Source organism: Oncorhynchus kisutch, linkage group LG4 (assembly GCF_002021735.2).
Source record: "Oncorhynchus kisutch isolate 150728-3 linkage group LG4, Okis_V2, whole genome shotgun sequence".
NCBI classification, from domain to species: Eukaryota; Metazoa; Chordata; class Actinopteri; order Salmoniformes; family Salmonidae; genus Oncorhynchus; species Oncorhynchus kisutch.
The window spans coordinates 63129098-63147726 of NC_034177.2; the positions used below are offsets into that span (position 1 = coordinate 63129098).

Below are 18629 nucleotides of genomic sequence, written 5' to 3' on the forward strand. Positions count from 1 at the left end.
TCTTGTGATGTTGTCTGACCTGATATGATATCTTGTGAATATGTTATCTGCATGCAATGCCTGTTTGTAGCCTACTTTTTTTGCAAAGCAAAATCATTTTCTGCATTTTTTTTTATTTTTACAGAAATCTAGACATATCCCATTCACACTGTATGGCATGAAGAAGCATGAAGTGGAATCTCACATCTGTTAATGATGTAGCCTATTCTAAGGTCAGGGAAGTAAAGTGTTAACCCCATTTTCAATGATCTGGCGCCACCCTTTTCCTAATTAGATTCGCATTTTTGCAATGACCGTATCCAGTTAGAGAATATACAGCAGCACTTCCTATAATATTAAAACATGTTCTTAAGGTCTAGCCGCTAGAACGAGAGCTGCAGAGAGGCTGGGTTCTTCACATGCATGACAGTGAGACTCAAACGTCGACTAGAGAACTGTCACACACGGCTCCGCGAACATAAGTCAGTTGAGGACCGGAAGAGAAAAATAGGAAAGCCGATTGTTTTTCTTTTAAAACAGCATTGAGGCTCACTATCCGATCTAATCTATCGTCTTTGTTGTTTTAGTGAGGCAAAGTCGCAGTGCGTAAATGAGATAAAAAAAACATATATATATTTTTTAGAAACAATAACAGAGGGAGCGATGCATTTGTTCAACGTGTCCAACACACAGCTGTAGTTTTTTTTTTTACGAGCGAGGAATGCTATCTGAGCTCGCGCATCAATGTTTCACTGGGGCAAGTGGAAGAAGAGGATGGGCGCGAATAGTTCTTCTAAGAGACCGGTCTACGATGAAAAGGAAGATGGTAAGAAAACACAAAGCATTGCTTGCTATTCGTTTGAGTTCATGGTGAACTACAGTGCAACGTTGTAGTGCCACTCAAATTGCACGTGAGTCAAAGTTACAGTGTAGCCTTCTGAAGGCTACATTCATTGGATCAAGCAATTCCATCCCTGTGTTGCCTACTGCTTGTACAATAGGTGACGATGGGCATTCTAGGCTAAACTCGTTCCACCTCGATAATTTTGGAGGAAATATTTCTCAAATTATATCCTCCTCAAGTAAGGTCTTGCTTGCAGCCTAGATATGAAAGGAGAGGTCGGGGGTGTGGTGTTAAACTTTAGATTGGACACTGAAACAAAATGTAAAATGTAGGGCATACATAGTCTAGCAACTAACATCATATTTCACAACTGTCTTTGCCAAACTATGCCAATGTAATGTTTGTTCTTTATGACAAGAAAACAACTGTTCCAGAAAGATGACACTGAAATATTGGTTGCAATCTATTTGTTAGATCAATCAAGTGGTTAGTGTCTAAAGCCATTATCATTACTTATGGGGATTACATACAATGCAGAAGTCTCATTGTTTTCTTGTTATTCTTCAGCCTTTCCAGAAGGAACATTTTCCCTATCATTCTCTGTAAAGTGTTGGCTGAATGCAAAGAAATATAAGCATGTGAAGTTGTTATTTTTAGTAATTTAGCAGACACTCTTATCCAGCGTGAGTGCATTTTTCATACTTAAAAAAAAAATACTGATCCCTCATGGGAATTGAACCCACAACCCTGGCATTGCACACGCCATGCTACACCAACTGAACTACACAGGACTGAATAATAACAATAATCGAAGAATTAAGACAAGAACAGTGGCACGCATGAAAGTAAGGCAAATTTGTGGCTGTTAGTGTAAAGGAGAGTAAGCCCATTGGCGCTTAACCAAATATACCTTGCTTTGAATCATCAATACCCCTTAATGAGCTAAAATAATAATGTTGCCAACGAGTTTTCTAAAATGACAGAAGCGCCTACTAAATGAGGTCCGTTCACTATAGAGTTGAGGTCATATGATAAGGGGGATGGAGATTTTTTTATTTTTTTGGGGGGGGGCAATTCTACGGTAACAGAATCACGCTGAGACTCAGATTTTTCACTTTAAAATGTATGCCAAACAGAAACCATTGATTTCAAAGTTAAACAAACTATAAAACCATATGCACGAGGACTACTTTGAACAATTTACACAGAACATTTCACAAAAATCTGAACAAACCATAGATGTCTGTTTCACAAGTTTGGACATCACAGTAGAGGTGACAGGTCGCCGGTAGTCTAGCAGTTAAGGGCGTTGGGACAGTAACCTAAAGGTAATATGTTGATGTGCCTTAAAGCAAAGCACTTAATTGCTCCTGTAAGTTGTTTTGGATAAGAGTGTCTGGTAGGCGAAGAGCACATCAAACTAGAGTACTGAACTCGACTATTCTTCACTGTGCTGTCCAAACTTGTAAAAAACAACAACACAGATGTCTATGATTAATTCAGATGTGATCTGGTCACCAATCATAGACGTCTACAGTACGTTTGGGCCAAATCAAGGCTGGTCCCACCCGGAGTAAAAATCAACGTGTGTGTGTGTGTGTGTGTGTGTGTGTGTGTGTGTGTGTGTGTGTGTGTGTGTGTGTGTGTGTGTGTGTGTATAGATAGATGTTCAAATCAAAAAACAATGCCTGTGGACGTTGAAATCAAGGACATGGTGGACTGACCAAATTTCAACTGCTTTTCAATGTCCGTGGACGTTTGGTGCAGGTCGGTGCTCAGTGGGTGTGGATGCTAGTTACAGTAAATGGAAAGAGAGGAGAGGTAACATTAACTGGAGAGAGGTTGTCCAGACTGTTTTCACACTCATTTTGACCACCAAAACAGTTATGAGCTGACCATAACAGTATGCCAGTGGAAGGGAGGACAGTAGCAGGTGACCGAACTGTGGTTTGTGACTACTATGATTTCCCATTGTAGCCAATTCAATTGCAGTAATCCCATTACAGATTTTTCGGTCATTCTGTTACCGAACAGAATTTGGAGTTTGATCAATTAAGTTACAAACAAAAATGTATATCAGTAAAAACTTAACTAATTGGTTGGTTTACCTTTTACTTTTTACTTCTGTGAACTTTTATTATCCTCCCTCATGAGGGATATATGGGTTGTTGGTAACAGAATTTTACGGCACAAGGAAATATTTCTTTAACTTAATTTAATTCAAGTAATTTCTCAAACGGAATATACGTGTTGATATTATTTTGCAGGGGTCTTTACTTCAACATTATTGTGTTTTGAAGTATTTCTAATACCTTTTTTTAAGACTTTATCTGCTAGATGTTTTCTAAGATCAATTTGCATCTGTTTGACCAGAAATCAATGCCATTACTTATGCCTATGCCTTTTCTTCTCCAAAATATGGACTCTTAGCTTTCATTTGACACCCAATTTGCTCCCATGAACACGTTGCTGCTCATGGGTCCTTTACATGGAAATGCCCTTTAGCTACAAGGGTTACCCATTTAGAAGCTACATTTTGTCCATAACGTTAAAATGGTACTTTTTAATGAATCAACAGACGTCAGTGAAAGTTATGTAAAAATAATGGAAAGTGTAATGGGAAGCAATGAACCGTACAATCTGTGTTGTTTTTGTCAGTGTTCTTTTTCATATGGAGCTATGTACAGTTTGTCAAATTCAAAGTTACAGAGGAGGCTCTGTTTCCAGAGGAAAGAGGGAGGCAGTTATAAGTTTTTTTTTTCTTCCCCCCCCTTTACTTTTGATTAATGGAGGGGCCTTGAGGCTCAAGGCTGGCATGGAAAAAATGGGGAGGAAACAACATAATCTCGATTGCTTCGCATTCTATAACGTACTGTTTATTTCTGAATCACAAGTTACATGAATACCTAATTACTTCAGTTACAACCCCGCCTCCACTCCACCTCACCCAGCATGCTGTGTATGTTCATCACCTTCCCCATTATCATTATGCGTAGATGCACATACATTAGGTGAATGTTATGCCGTGGTGCAAGGGGGCGGTTGATAGAATTCCTTTCACATCGTGAACATTTGAGGGCATTAATTCAAGACTGTGTTTGCAGAGAGAGCGAGAGAGACTTTGTTAGTCCCAGTTTAGCCTCACTTGGAAGTGTTTTTCCATTTTATTTTCAGGACATCCAGTGTTAAAAGTACAACACAAAATGATTTGACGTATACAGCTGCATTCGTGAGTTGTATTGACAAATGTCCGCCAAGAAAAAACCTGAATGCTGTAAGTACAGAAATTGTTAGCTCAGTGGGACATGAATATCCTACTTGTCAGTGACAACTGTTTGGAATTTGTGACAGCAACTTTGTATGTAAGCTTATTACAGCATTATAGACACTATGTCCTGGGATTTCCCATGATCTTCTATGTAGAATCTCTTACCTTCTAACGACACTTGTGTCGCTCTAGCTCTGCCCGCGTCAATCACACAGACTAATGGTGCAGATGAAATAGACTAATCCGATGGGTCCACAACCCAAGCAGTCTGTAGCTCAAACACTCCATGTTAAAAAGGGGTTAGAAGTCCAAAACGTGCCAGCGTCACGGTGGGGCTGTAGGAGTTTTAATGCGTTATCCATCGCCGTATCTGATCTCTACACATTAAAACGGTAGTGATGCCATTCAGTCGATTGTATGGAAGTTGCTGAGTTGGTTTCATGTCAAGAGCATCCACTAAGTGTTGTTTGTTTTCTACTTGGGTCTCTAAGAAACAGTATCTCTTGGCTTATTGGAAAACTGCACATGGCCTACATCAGGCAGTAATATTAGCGTTCCTTGCCAACAAAGGTCTCGACCATAATCAAGTATTCAGATTGATGTCCAAGAGAAGCTGCCGGAGGGCTATTTTAGTAGATTTTTTTGATTTATAGCGAGGAAATAAGAGTGAGCCTATCGGATTGAATGGGGCACTCCTTGCATGGCTGTTATACATTGCATTATTTCTCTGAACTACTTAGAGCTAGTGTCGTATAAACAGACCATCATATGGCTGGATCCCACTGCAACACTCAAGCCTTTCTTTACAAAGGTCATGCAAACAGTAGCTGGATGAAAGTGTTGAAGCATGAGCAAAGGTAATTCCCAAGAGAAAGAAGCACTTTGCTTTGACAAAGCCTCACCTTACCACTGCAGTAATGCACTGTGTGTGTAATGAGCTCTATTGTAGTAGTGTGTGTGCAAGTTTGTGACTCGGGTATGTGCGTTCCATGAGCATGAGGCTTTGAAGAACAAAACAGCGGGGCAGACATGGAAAAAGATTGCATGGAATACGGAGTCCCAGTTTTCTTTCATCTTCAGCATTACTCTCAATTTCTTACTCTCTTTCTCTCCATCTATTAAACAGAGCGGTAGCCCTGTGCCTGCAGCTTTTAGCCTCTTACTAGTACTGACTAATTTCCTCTTGCTGATATATGGTGTTCATACTGTAGTATCTGATTCGTGGTGGGAAAGGAATACCTCACCAACTTCACAAGTTGGACATACTGTTCTGTAATAGGATGGCAATAACATCCCAAACAACCCTTGGACTTTGGGTGACTGTTTAGAACTATCCCCTTTTGTGTAGTAGTAGGCTACACTCTTAACAAAAAATATACAACTTAAAAGGGTTCTTCAGCTGTCATCAGAAGAACCCTTTGAATAAACCCTTTTGGTTCCAGGCAAAACCCTTTTGGTTCCAAGTAGACCCGTTTTGGGTTCTATGTAGAACCCTTTTTAAGGGTTCTACACGGAACCCAAAACGGTTATACTTGGAACCAAAAAAGGGTTTTTACCTGGGGGAATTTTTTTTATTCTATGGGGACAACTGAAGAACCCTTTTGGAACCCTTTTTTGTAGAAATGATGTTAAAATTATATATCTCTGTACTTACAGAAGATGCCACTTTCTAAAGGTATTCAATATTTACAATTCCCTAACCTTGTACTCGCTTCTGGTGATAAACAGGAGACTGTGTTCATTACAAAATTATAGTTTCAGACTAAAGGTGTCTTCAAAGAGATCAGCTCAGCTGGGTGCTGAGATAAAAACAGAAAGGAGAAAGGTCGCTCTGTGTGTGTGTGTGTGTGTGAGGGGGGGTTTACGGTGCGCGTGAGTTAGTGATGCACGGTTGACTCATAACCTGCAGTCCCTGTGGTTATATCTGCGGGATGTGCTGATTTTAGGGTCATGACATATTGTGTGGGTGGGTGGCAGGAGGAAGGGTTGAATAAAGAGAAATCAATGCATTAACATTCCATAAATGTATCATTATTGAGCAATTCATATTTATAGGCTATATTAAGTTTTTCTTAAATTATTTTGCATGGCGTTAGTGCGTAGCCTAAACCTAAATATTAGGGCATAACAGTAGCGTGCAAAAAAACTATTCCCTAAACACACCAATTGCCAGATACTTTTGTGAACAGAAAGTTAACGTCGATTCACTGAGGCAAAAATGACAATGTTGGAGTTATTGAATAAAAGTGGAGAGTTGAAAATAAATAGACTGGCCAGAGCAGTAGTTTAATGTTTGGTAAAGATTTGGTGAAGTTGTAAAAGAAGGATGATCGCAGTGCTGGTGTTGTGCCAAAAGCTCTCCCCTGCCAGAATTCCCCCCCCCCCCCTTCGCGTGAATGCGTATACACTCAATTCTTCATTGCTGCGACTTGCTTGCTAGTTGATATTTCTGATCACGTTAGGCTGCGTTTCATTGAATTTTATTTTATGTCGGTTTGATTGTGGGGGAGGCACTAATGTCTGCAGTTTTCGGTTTGGCTATTTGTTTCAAGTGCATTAGTCCATAAATAAATATCTTTGCCAAAATTAGTCATCTCGCCCATGTCTTATTCGACTAGTAGTTGTTCTGAAATGTTTATTGCTTGCCTACATTAATTATTAATTTTGGTTGCCTATCCTGATGTGAAGTTTGTTTAATAGAAAGTATAGAATGCCTGGCACACTTCTGAATAATGTTGGTTAAAATGATTATGAAGTGTGCCGGGCCTTGCAGTCCTAAAATAGAAGGTGGGGTGGGATATTTCGGCAGGCAAGAAAATAGCCTTGCTGAACCCCCCCCCCCCCCCCCCCCCCCCCCCCCCATAATCATTATTGTGCTTTGTGGTTGATGGGTGGGGGGGGAAGTTGATGGTGGAGGTACTGGGGGTGCTCTATTGAGGGTGAAGGGACCTATTGGGGAGGAGATTCTTCATGTAGGCACATTCGGCCAAAGTTTTGTTTATTATGTTATTCTATATTTTTTTTATACTTTTTTTTTCTTTCTATTATAACAATTTACTGTGATTATGGACTTTATTTTTTGCCCAGAGTTCTATTTTATTTTATTATTACTACTGTACCTATATAATTTAAACGAAAACCAGAAAAAGTGTGCATTTTTAAAAACATTTTTGGGAAAAGCAGTAAGATGGAAAAGCACGATGGGATGGTTCGGTGAGCGAGTTTATTACCAAGTGCATCGGTGATGATGTACCCAAGGCCACAATTAAAACCTTCCCCAACCAGAAACCGTGGATTGATGGCAGCATTCGTGCAAAACTGAAAGCGCAAACCACTGCCTATAATCAGGGCAAGGCGACCGGAAACATGGCCGAATACAAACCGTGTAGCTATTCCCTCCAAGGCAATCAAACAAGCTAAGCGTCAGTATAGAGACAAAGTAGAGTTGCAGTTCAATGGCGCAGACACGAGAGGTATGTGGCAGGGTCTACAGTCAATCACGGACTACAAAAAGAGAACCAGCCCCGTCGCGGACCCCGATGTATTCCTCACAGACAAACTTCTTTGCTCGCTTTGAGGACAATAGTGCCACCGACACGGCCCGCTAACAAAACCTGCGGCCAACGTGAGTAAAACATTTAAACGTGTTTACCCTCGCAAGGCTGCCGGCCCAGACTGCGTCCCTAGCCGCATCCTCAGAGCAAGCACAGACCAGCTGGCTGGTGTGTTTACGGACCTATTCAATTAGTCCCTATCCCAGTCTGCTGTTCCCACATGCTTCAAGAGGGCCGCCATTGTTCAAGTTCCCAAGAAAGCTAACTGAGCTAAATGACTATTGCCCCGTAGCACTCACTTCCGTCATGAAGTGCTTTGAGAGACTAGTCAAGGATCATATCACCTCCACCCTAACTGATACCCTAGACCCACTTAAGTTTTCTTACCGCCCCAATAGGTCCATAGATGATGCAATCACACTACACACTGCCCGAACCCATCTGGACAAGAGGAATACCTATGTAAGAATGCTTTTCATTGATTACAGCTCAGCATTTAACACCATAGTACCCTCCAAACTCGTCATTAAGCTCGAGACCCTGGGTCTCGACCCCGCCCTCTGCAACTGGGTCCTGGACTTTTTGACAGGCCCCCCAGGTGGTGAGGGTAGGAAACAACATCTCCACCCCGCTGATCCTCAACACTGGGGCCCCACAAGGGTGCGTTCGGAGCCCTCTCCTGTACTCCCTGTTCACCCATGACTGCGTGGCATTGCACGCCTCCAACTCAATTAACAAGTTTGCCGACGACACTACATTGGTAGGCTTCATTACCAACAACGATGAGATGGCCTACAGGGAGGGGGTGAGTGCCCTCGGAGTGTGGTGTCAGGAAAATAACCTCACACTCAACGTCAACAAAACAAAGGAGATGATCGTGGACTTCAGGAAACCACAGAGGGAGCACCCCCCCTATCCACATCGACGGGACAGTAGTGGAGAGGGTAGTACGTTTTAAGTTCCTCGGCGTACACATCACTGACAAACTGAAATGGTCCACCCACACAGACAGCGTGGTGAAGAAGGCGCAACAGCACCTCTTCAACCTCAGGAGGTTGAAGAAATTTGGCTTGTCACCAAAAGCACTCACAAACTTCTACAGATGCACAATCGAGAGCATGCTGTCGGGCTGTATCACCGCCTGGTACGGAAACTGCTCCGCCCACAACCGCAAGGCTCTCCAGAGGGTAGTGAGGTCTGCACAACGCATCACCGGAGGCAAACTACCTGCCCTCCAGGATACCTACACCACCCGATGTCATAGTAAGGCCAAAAAGATCATGAAGGACAACAACCACCTGAGCCACTGCCTGTTCACCCCGCTATCATCCAGAAGGCGAGGTCAGTGGAGGTGCTTCAAAGCTGGGACAGAGACAGAAGCTGTTTTTTGATTGTGAGGCGCAATACAAATTCTACAGTCACAAGACGGGGACTTCAAAATGGCACATCAAGGAACTGAAGGCAACTCTTCAGGTGGGTTAAATCGAATAGCCTAACTGAAATCTTGACACTGACTTTAGGTCTATAACCTCTCACATAGTTTGGGAACCCCCGTATTAGGCTATTTTGGCCCATGACCCCATTTTGATTTCTGAAAATTCTCGCAACACCAATTGTGATTTCTGATTGTCTTCTCAACTCACCATCACATATGTTTCATGTGGAGCTATGATGGTCAATTGCAAATTAGTCTGTCATAATGTCTCTTATCTCAGCAGCACTAATGAGATAAGTGTGCTTGACGCATGTCGTGTCGGATTTTCTCAAAGTCAGGGGGAGTGGTCGACATTACGCACCTCATCTCTGCTGTCACATCCAACCTGTATCGATATTTTGGTTTTAATGCAGACTGTAGGGTATTCCCTTTGAGTCAGGAACCAAGACACCTCCTTAGTGACCTGTGAATGCGTTTACTGCAGCCTCCGGTCACATGACCGCTCGATCAGCTGTTCGATTTCACTTACCCAAATGTTAACTGAGCCAGGATCACAGTCAAACCGATTGGGTCACAAATCAGTAGCTGTGCTTGGGTAAAATGACCGGGGAAGCCAGGACAGGAAAGTAAGCCATATTACAACGTATGAGTTCTGATAATTGCGTTTTCTGGTTACTTTCCTATAACCCATTAATTGAAATGCCTTGACACTATATATAGAGTGCCTTGCAATAGTATTCATTTCCCTTGGTGTTTTTTATTTTATTTTGTTGCATTAAACTAATTTAAATAGATTTTTATTTGTATTTCGTGTAATGGACATACACAAAATAGTAAATTTGGTGAAGATAAAAAAAAAAACGGAAAATTGGTGCGTGCATATGTATTCACCCCCTTTGCTGTGAAGCCCCTAAATAAGATCTGGTGCAACCAATTACCTTCAGAAGTCACATTAGTTAGATTGCACACAGGTGGACTTTATTTAAGTGTCACATGATCTCGGTGTATATATACACCTGTTCTGAAAGCCCCCAGAGTCTGCAACACCGCTAAGCAAGGGGCACCACCAAGCAAGAGGCACCATGAAGACCAAGGAGCTCTCCAAACAGGTCAGGGTCAAAGTTGTGGAGATGTTCAGATCAGGTTTGGGTTATAAAAAATATACGAAACTTTGAACATCCCACGGAGCACCATTAAATCCATTATTAGAAAATGGAAATAATATGGCACCACAACAAACCTGCCAAGAGAGGGCCGCCCACCAAAACTCACAGACCAGGCAAGAAGGGCATTAATCAGAAAGACAAAGTGACCAAGGTTAACCCTGATGGAGCTGCAAAGCTCCACAGCGGAGATTGGAGTATCTGTCCATAGGACCACTACGCCGTACACTCCACAGAGCTGGGCTTTACGGAAGAGTGGCCAGAAAAAAGCCCTTGCTTAAATGAAAATAATAAACAAATGTTTGGTGTTCCCCAAATGCATGTGGGAGACTCCCCAAAACTATTGAAGAAGGTACTCTGGTCAGATGAGACGACAACTGAGATTTTTGGCCAACAATGGAAATGCTATGTCTGGTGCAAACCCAACACCTCATCACCCCGAGAACACCATGGTGGTGGCAGTATCATGTTGTGGGGATGTTTTCATTGGCAGGGACTGAGAAACTGGTCAGAATTGAAGGAATGATGGATGGCGCTAAATACAGGGAATTTCTTGAGGAAAAAATGTTTGTCTTCCAGAGATTTCAGACTGGGACAGAGGTTCACCTTCCAGCAGGACGATAACCATAAGCATACTGCTAAAGCAACACTTGAGTGGTGTAAGGGGATACATTTAAATGTCTTGGAATGGCCTAGTCAAAGCCCAGACCTCAATCCAATTGAGAGTCTGTGGTATGACTTAAAGATTGCTCTACACCAGCAACCCTATCCAACTTGAAGGAGCTGGAGCAGTTTTGCCTTGAAGAATGGGTAAAAATCCCAGTGGCCAGATTTGCCTAGTTTATAGAGACATACCCCAAGAGACTTGCAGCTGTAATTGCTGAAAAAGGTGGCTCTTTAAAGTATTGACTTTGGGGGGTGAATAGTTATGCATGCTCAAGTTTTTTGCCTTATTTTTTGTATGTTTCACAAGAGAACAACATATTTTGCATCTTCAAAGTGGTAGGCATGTTGTGTAAATCAAATGATACAAACCACCCAAAAATCTATTTTAAATCTAATTTGTAAGGCAACAAAATAGGAAAAAATCCAGGGGGGTTGATACTTTCGCAAGCCACTGTAGGCCTAATGCTGAGACAATAAGAAGACACGGTGGCAGAATAAATTCAACCACACATTTGTTTCATAAAAAAAACACAGCAACATCTGTCCTGTGAAGTCCACAAAACATATTGTGTGTAACAAAGTTAGTGGGGTACACGCTAATAGCGTTTCCAACGTCACTCGCGACTTGGAGTGGTTGTTTTGTTTGCTTTGCATGGCTAACGCTGCTTCGAGGGTGGCTGTTGTCGATGTGTTCCTGGTTTGAGCCCAGGGAGGAGCGAGGAGAGGGACGGAAGCTATACTGTTACACTGGCAATACTAAAGTGCCTATAAGAACATCCAATAGTCAAAGGTTAATGAAATGCAAATGGTATAGAGAAATAGTCCTATAATTCCTATAATAACTACAACCTAAAACTTCGTACCTGGGAATATTGAAGACTCATGTTAAAAGGAACCACCAGCTTTCATATGTTCTGAGCAAGGAATTTTAAACGTTAGCTTTCTTACACGGCACATATTGCACTTTTACTTTGTTTTTGCATTTAAACCAAATTGAACATGTTTTATTATTTATTTGAGGCTAAATTGATTTTATTGATGTATTACATTTAAGTTAATGTGTTCATTCAGTATTGTTGTAATTAATACAAATATATATTTTTTTTAAATCTGCCTAAAATTTTTATTTTTATTTTTTTAATCAGCTTTGTTTGGTCCTCCAATAATCGGTATCTATGTTGAAAAATCATAATCGGTCGACCTCTAGTCCTAGGCTAGCGAGCATTTTAACAAGCCTAACTTCCTTTAATGGGCAACGATGCGCCAGGCCAGCTAGTTAACATTCGCCTACTACATCTAGCTACATGTTGAACTTCCATACTTTCAGGCCAGGGGCACAATGTATGATTATTGGTTGTGTCAGAATTGCTGTTATTAATCATTGGCCAGTATGGATAATTAATTAAAACCACAACATCGGGTTGGGCGGTATCCAGATTGCTAAATGTTAACAAGCACGTTGCGGACATTTAGTACAGTTTCTGACCTAAACTATGCAAGTATCTAAAAAATGCTACTCACTGTTTGATGCACTCAAAAATCTAATATTAACCAGCAAGGCTATTGATCCAGGAGGGGATTCTCTGCTGTTACCAAGAAAATGCTTGCTTTTTTTTGAAGAAGCTAACCACTTAGATACTTTTGGTCATGTAGTGTAACTATGTGGACACCTCATCGAACATCTCATTCCAAAATCATGTACATTAATATGGAGTTGGTCCCCCTTTGGTGCTATAACAGCCTACACTTTTCTGGGAAGGCTTTCCACTAGATGTTGGAATATTGCTGCTGGGACTTGCTTCCATTTAGCCACAGGTATTAGTGAGGTTGGGCATTGATGGTGGGAGATTAGGCCTGGCTCGCAGTCAGCATTCCAATTTCTCCCAAAGGACAACAGCAAAATGAGATGCAACAATTGAAGTATTTTTTTTTTTCTTCAGTGACGTTTGGCATCTGATGTGGTTGGTCTGAAGCTAAATCCAAACTGGCGTCCCTTAAATGTTTATTTGGGTGCTGCAGGACCATTTCACAGCTGACCTCACTCGCTGATTGGCTATAATTTTTTATCAAGGGATGCCAAATGCTCGCTGGCTTCCAATGCTTTCAACGCTACGGGCAGCAACAATGCCATACACTTTTTGACCAAACAGCATCAGATGGATACGCTACACATACTGAGAAAGAGGGGCGCTGTTTCATTAGCTCAGATGCTTTCTCCAGTGAGATACATTCAGCCTCCTGCGAATTGAAGGAAATGTATGAAACTCAACGAGACGAAAGATAAATAATGAGTTTAAATCATTTTTCTTTGTTCATTTTATGAAGCCTGGCTTCCCTTGGCATCCATGAATACACACCACTGTTCCAAAGTGCTCAGCTCTTGTCACCTGTTGCTCTCAGTGTATCATTCAATGGGTCCATATGCAGAGGGATACACATTCATAACTAAAATGCAGAGGCATGCCCGCAGTCCCACCATAGATGGAGCGTCATCTGTACAATTCCCACCATTCGATCCCATGGAATCTGTTTTTCGCCAATATAGCAGCCCACTGAACATCCCTATGCTGTTTCACGCTCGGAAATCGTGAGATGGAAGAACATGTCTTCGTAAATACCATACCCCGACATGTATAGAGAACAAAAGTCAGTGCATGGGCATCTCGGCCCTCACAGCTAAAGTCCATTTGGAGAGCTGGAGAGTTTGAGTCGTTCAGTCAGTTTCCTCTTGATTGCTAACAATCGCATTTATGGCGTTTTAACAGTGTTATATGACAAAGGTATTGATGTGAGTTCATATGCCTCTGCTTCCCCACACATTGTTTTCACCATATCAATTGCGGCCAGTAATATCAAAGTCTTTGCAATAGTGTGTGGTTTCATTAGCGTAGCAGGCCTAGCTATTCACTGTGGGTATGTTTGACGTGCAAAGGTCAAGTGTGGCCATTTTCCCATGCTCTCAGGGAGCTCTCTGGTTGAATTTTATCTTTTAGATTTGAATAATTTTCATTTAGATTGAGATACAAAGGCAATATTATATTGCATGTATGCATGTACAGTGGGGAGAACAACTATTTGATACACTGCCGATTTTGCAGGTTTTCTTACTTACAAATTACAGACCTCTAAATGCTTTGTATTTGTATCATAGGTACACTTCAACTGTGAGAGACGGAATCTAAAACAAAAATCCAGAAAATCACATTGAATGATTTTTAAGTATTTAATTTGCATTTTATTGCATGACATAAGTATTTGATCACCTACCAACCAGTACGAATTCCGGCTCTCACAGACCTGTTAGTTTTTCTTTAAGAAGCCCTCCTGTTCTCCACTCGTTACCTGTATAAAAGACACCTGTCCACACACTCAATCAAACAGACTCCAACCTCTCCACAATGGCCAAGACCAGAGACCTGCGTAAGGACATCGGGGATAAAATTGTAGACCTGCACAAGGCTGGGATGGGCTACAGGACAATAGGTAAGCAGCTTGTTGAGAAGGCAACAACTGTTGGCGCAATTATTAGAAAATGGAAGAAGTTATAGATGACGGTCAATCACCCTCGGTCTGGGGCTCCATGCAAGGTCTCACCTCGTGGGGCATCAATGATCATGAGGAAGGTGAGGGATCAGCCCAGAACTACACGGCAGGACCTGGTCAATGACCTGAAGAGAGCTGGGACCACAGTCTCAAAGAAAACCATTAGTAACACACTACGCCGTCATGGATTAAAATCCTGCAGCGCACGCAAGGTCCCCCTGCTCAAGCCAGCGCTTGTCCCAGGCCGTCTGAAGTTTGCCAATGACCATTTGGATGATCCAGTGGCGGAATGGGATAAGGTCATGTGGTCTGATGAGACAAAAATAGAGCTTTTTGGTCTAAACTCCACTCGCTGTGTTTGGAGGAAGAAGGATGAGTACAACCCGAAGAACCCCATCCCAACCCTGAAGCATGGAGGTGGAAACATCATTCTTTTGGGATGCTTTTCTGCAAAGGGGACAGGACGACTGCACCGTATTAAGGGGAGGATGGATGGGGCCATGTATCTCGAGATCTTGGCCAACAACCTCCTTCACTCAGTGTATTAAAAAATTGTTCTCCCCACTGTGTGTAAATGCAACAATTTCAACATTTTACTGAGTTAGAGTTCATTTAAGAAAATCAGTCAATTGAAATAAATAAATTGGGCCCTAGTCTATGGATTTCACATAATTGGGCTGGGGCGCAGCCATGTGTGGGGAGTAAAGCTCAGCAAATCAGAATTTGTTTTTCCCCCACAAAGGGCTTTATTACAGACACAAATACTCTCAGTTTCATTATCTGTCTGGGTGGTTGGTCTCAGACAATCCCGCAGGTGAAGAAGCCGTTTGGACGTACCTCCAAAACATATTATATAACAGCTTATAGCCCCCTTTGTTTACAGTCAACAATATACAGTAGGGTCAGAAATGATTGATAAACTTGATAAAGATTAGTAATAATTACTGCATAAAATAGATCAAATACAGAGCTATATTCTGTGCTCCCAAAAATTGGGGAATTATATTATTTTATATGAATACAATGTCTTAGATTTTGTTTAACAAGTAATATTTTTTTTTTATTTAGGGATCAAAATGATTGACACCCCTAAAGATACTTTATAAATAAAGTAGTCCAAAGTTTAGTATTTGGTCCCATATTTCTAGCTCGCAATGAGTACATCAAGCTTGTGACTCTACAACCCTATCAAGGGTGTCAATAATTTCAGACCCCACTTTATATCTGATTGTGAGAAAGGAGCACAGCTCTTGACTATTCCCAATGGTAGGTTTGGGCAGTATTCTGATTTTCATACCTTTGCTGTACCATACCAGGGCATACAGTATTACCGGTAGTGCACACACGGGGTGCTATTTCTAATTAAAAAATGAATGCTAACAAAGTACAAGTGAATTCCTATAGTGGATGCTAGCTTAATGATTACCAGCGAAGTGTAGGCGAACACAACCTGATTGCAAGGACAGACAACCCATCTCATAAAGTGACACACATATCTAAAAAAGCCAAACAGTTTGCTGCACACAACAAATATTATACAGCATGGCTCTTAATCCAGGAGGGGATTTGATTTATTCTCTGTTGCAACTGAGAAGCTAGCAAGATAGCTACTTAGCTAGCAAGATGGCTACTTAGCTAGCAAGTTAGCAAACCAAATGCATAGCTGGATCCCTGAGATGAAGAACATTTATTTGCCACATTTTAGGTAGTTAAACTTTTCTAGTTATGATATTTAGCTGGCAAACATTAGTAGTGACTTTCATCATCTCGTTTGCGCTGCACAACTGTGGATCGTCACTTTGCCAAGCATCCGTTTCCGACATATGCTCTTTGAGCCAGTCACATGGTATGTTTGTTTACAATCAGCTGCTTTGGGGAATATCTCCATAATGGGAAAAAAATTATGCAAAAGGTGAAATGAAGAATTGATCTATTAACCAAGTCCACGAGTTAACTGCAGGTATATAACAAATATTCAAATGACAGTATTGAAATGTTACCGTGGGTATTTCAAAATACCCTGGTATACACGGTATACCACCCAAGCCTAGTAGCCTGTCAAACTCAAAGTGCATATTCACATGTCCATGAGAAAGCAAGCAAGAACGATACAGTTTTAAATAGAAGAGAAAGGATAAACATGTAGATTTTGAACCACAAAATCAATGAAGATGTTTGACAAAATCAATCAATTAATTTACAGTATGTGTAAATCCAGGCTCTCTTTTTCAGACCAGCTGTTTTCATTAATGTGTGTGCGCGTGCGTGCGTTGCTTGTTCAGAACAGAGTACTGGAGCTTCTTCTCAATCCCCTGGGGAGTGCGCTGAAAGCAGCCCAGATTCCTGCATTTTTTTTTGGGGGGGGGGGGTGGCAACTCTGCTTTAGACATTCCACAGAGATGCCCCTTGAACCAATTATGCTCCACTTACAGATCATCTTAAACAAGCCTCAGATTGTGCTAGGGAAGTTCTACACCATGTGACTGGACTTGACTAGTGTTATATAACAGGAATAAGAGATGCCTTGGAGAGGTTTAGAGTGTTAATTTATTCATGTGACTCTTTGGAGGTCAGGGACAGGCAGAGATTGTATTTTGTGTCCAGCAGCACAACCATAACAGTAAGAGAATGAGGCCAGGGGAGGTTACTGTAGTGCTTTATTCTCAGGCTAGTTGCCTGTCTACCTCACTTTGCATATTGATTGCTCTATTGAATTAATGTCATTTTGATTGGCATATCATTAAAGGGATAGGCCAAGGTTTTGTCAATTAAGCCCTTTTCTACTTACCCAGCATCAGATGAACCAATGGATACCATTTCTAGGTCTCTGTGTGCAGTTTGAAGGAAGTTGAAGAGCCATTGGTAACTAGCGTTAGCACAATGATTGGAAGTCTACTGGAACAGCTAGCATGCTGGTATCCATGAGTTCATTTGACTCTGGGTAAGTAGAAAGAGTTGAATTGGCAAAATCTCGCACTATCCCTTTAATATGGTTCCAGACTTTTTGAGATGTGATAATATTAAAACAACCAACCAATGTGTTGGAGTTAGCGGACATGCAGCCTGTTGGGCTTAGGACATTCCCCTTGATATGATAAGTGCTCCCTTCACTACACCACGCCTCTGTAGAGCTGTGGGCCTCACTCATGATGCCAGAGGGAGTGGTGTCACTCTCACAGTGGCAGCACACTTGGTTCATTGATGAAATACTGCTCACTGAACCCATGAATCGGCCCTGAAATGTGACGCCATCAAAAGGAAGGAATAAATACACTGTTCTAATGAGTAAAAATAACAGGCTATGTACAGGGAGTACCAGTACCGAGTTGATGTGCAGGGGTACGAGGTAATTGAGGTAGCTACAGTATTTACATATAGGTAGGGGTAAAGTGGCAATAGGATAGATAATAGACAGTAGCTGCAGCGTGTGTGTGTGTGTATGCATGTATGCATGTATGTGCGTTATGTTTGTGTGTGTCTTTGTGTGTGTCTTTGTGTTAATGCATGAACAGTATAGTGGATGGAGCACTGTGTCCTAGATATCTATGAAGGCTCACAGAAGTTAGGTGTATCTGGGGCAGAACTCAACGTGTCCTGCCGCAGCCCCAACCAAGAACTGGACAGAGAACTAGGCCAGCCTCTATTTCCTCTCTGAACCCCCACATCTGAAGTTTGTATCTGCCATCATCACTTCTTGTTAGGAATCCAAATATGCCAGAAAGTATTATTTTTAGGTTTTTCATTCTTCCCATTTCTTTGCACCATACTTTTAATTTACTCCATAATTGTTTTTGTTTGTGTGTGTGTGGACAGCTTGTGTAAAGATGCATGATTCAGCCCTCTGCCTACTTTTCACTTCGGGGAGAGTAACAAAATGAAACTATGGTGTAATGCCCTCTCCTCACATCCAACCCATAGCCAACTGCAACCTCCTCCAATCTGAAGACTGAAGGCTGCTACACATACTCTATGAATATACTATACTCCTCTCGCCCCCGTCTTGTTTCTCTGTTCCATTTCCTCCCCTCATCCCTCTCTCCCTGTGGTCTCTAAATAGATCTCAAGTGTTTTCCCGTGTGCTCTGTAGGACTGACCCCATAAAGTCGACTGGTCGACTGTTTGGTTTGTATTTTTGTGTTAATTAGGGATCCCCATGCCTCGGCAGCAGCTAATTAAA

At 41.7% G+C, this 18629-nt stretch overlaps 1 protein-coding gene across 1 annotated transcript in view; it reads left to right on the forward strand.

Moving 5' to 3' along the window:
- The first annotated feature begins 270 nt into the window (after window positions 1-270).
- The window catches only part of LOC109888954 (serine/threonine-protein kinase 32C), a 143419-nt gene continuing 125060 nt past the window's right edge, over window positions 271-18629 (forward strand). The window contains exon 1 of the mRNA XM_020480101.2: window positions 271-805. Within this exon, the coding sequence (XP_020335690.1) occupies window positions 724-805 (82 nt within the window). The 5' untranslated portion in view covers window positions 271-723. The remainder of the gene's footprint in view (window positions 806-18629) is intronic.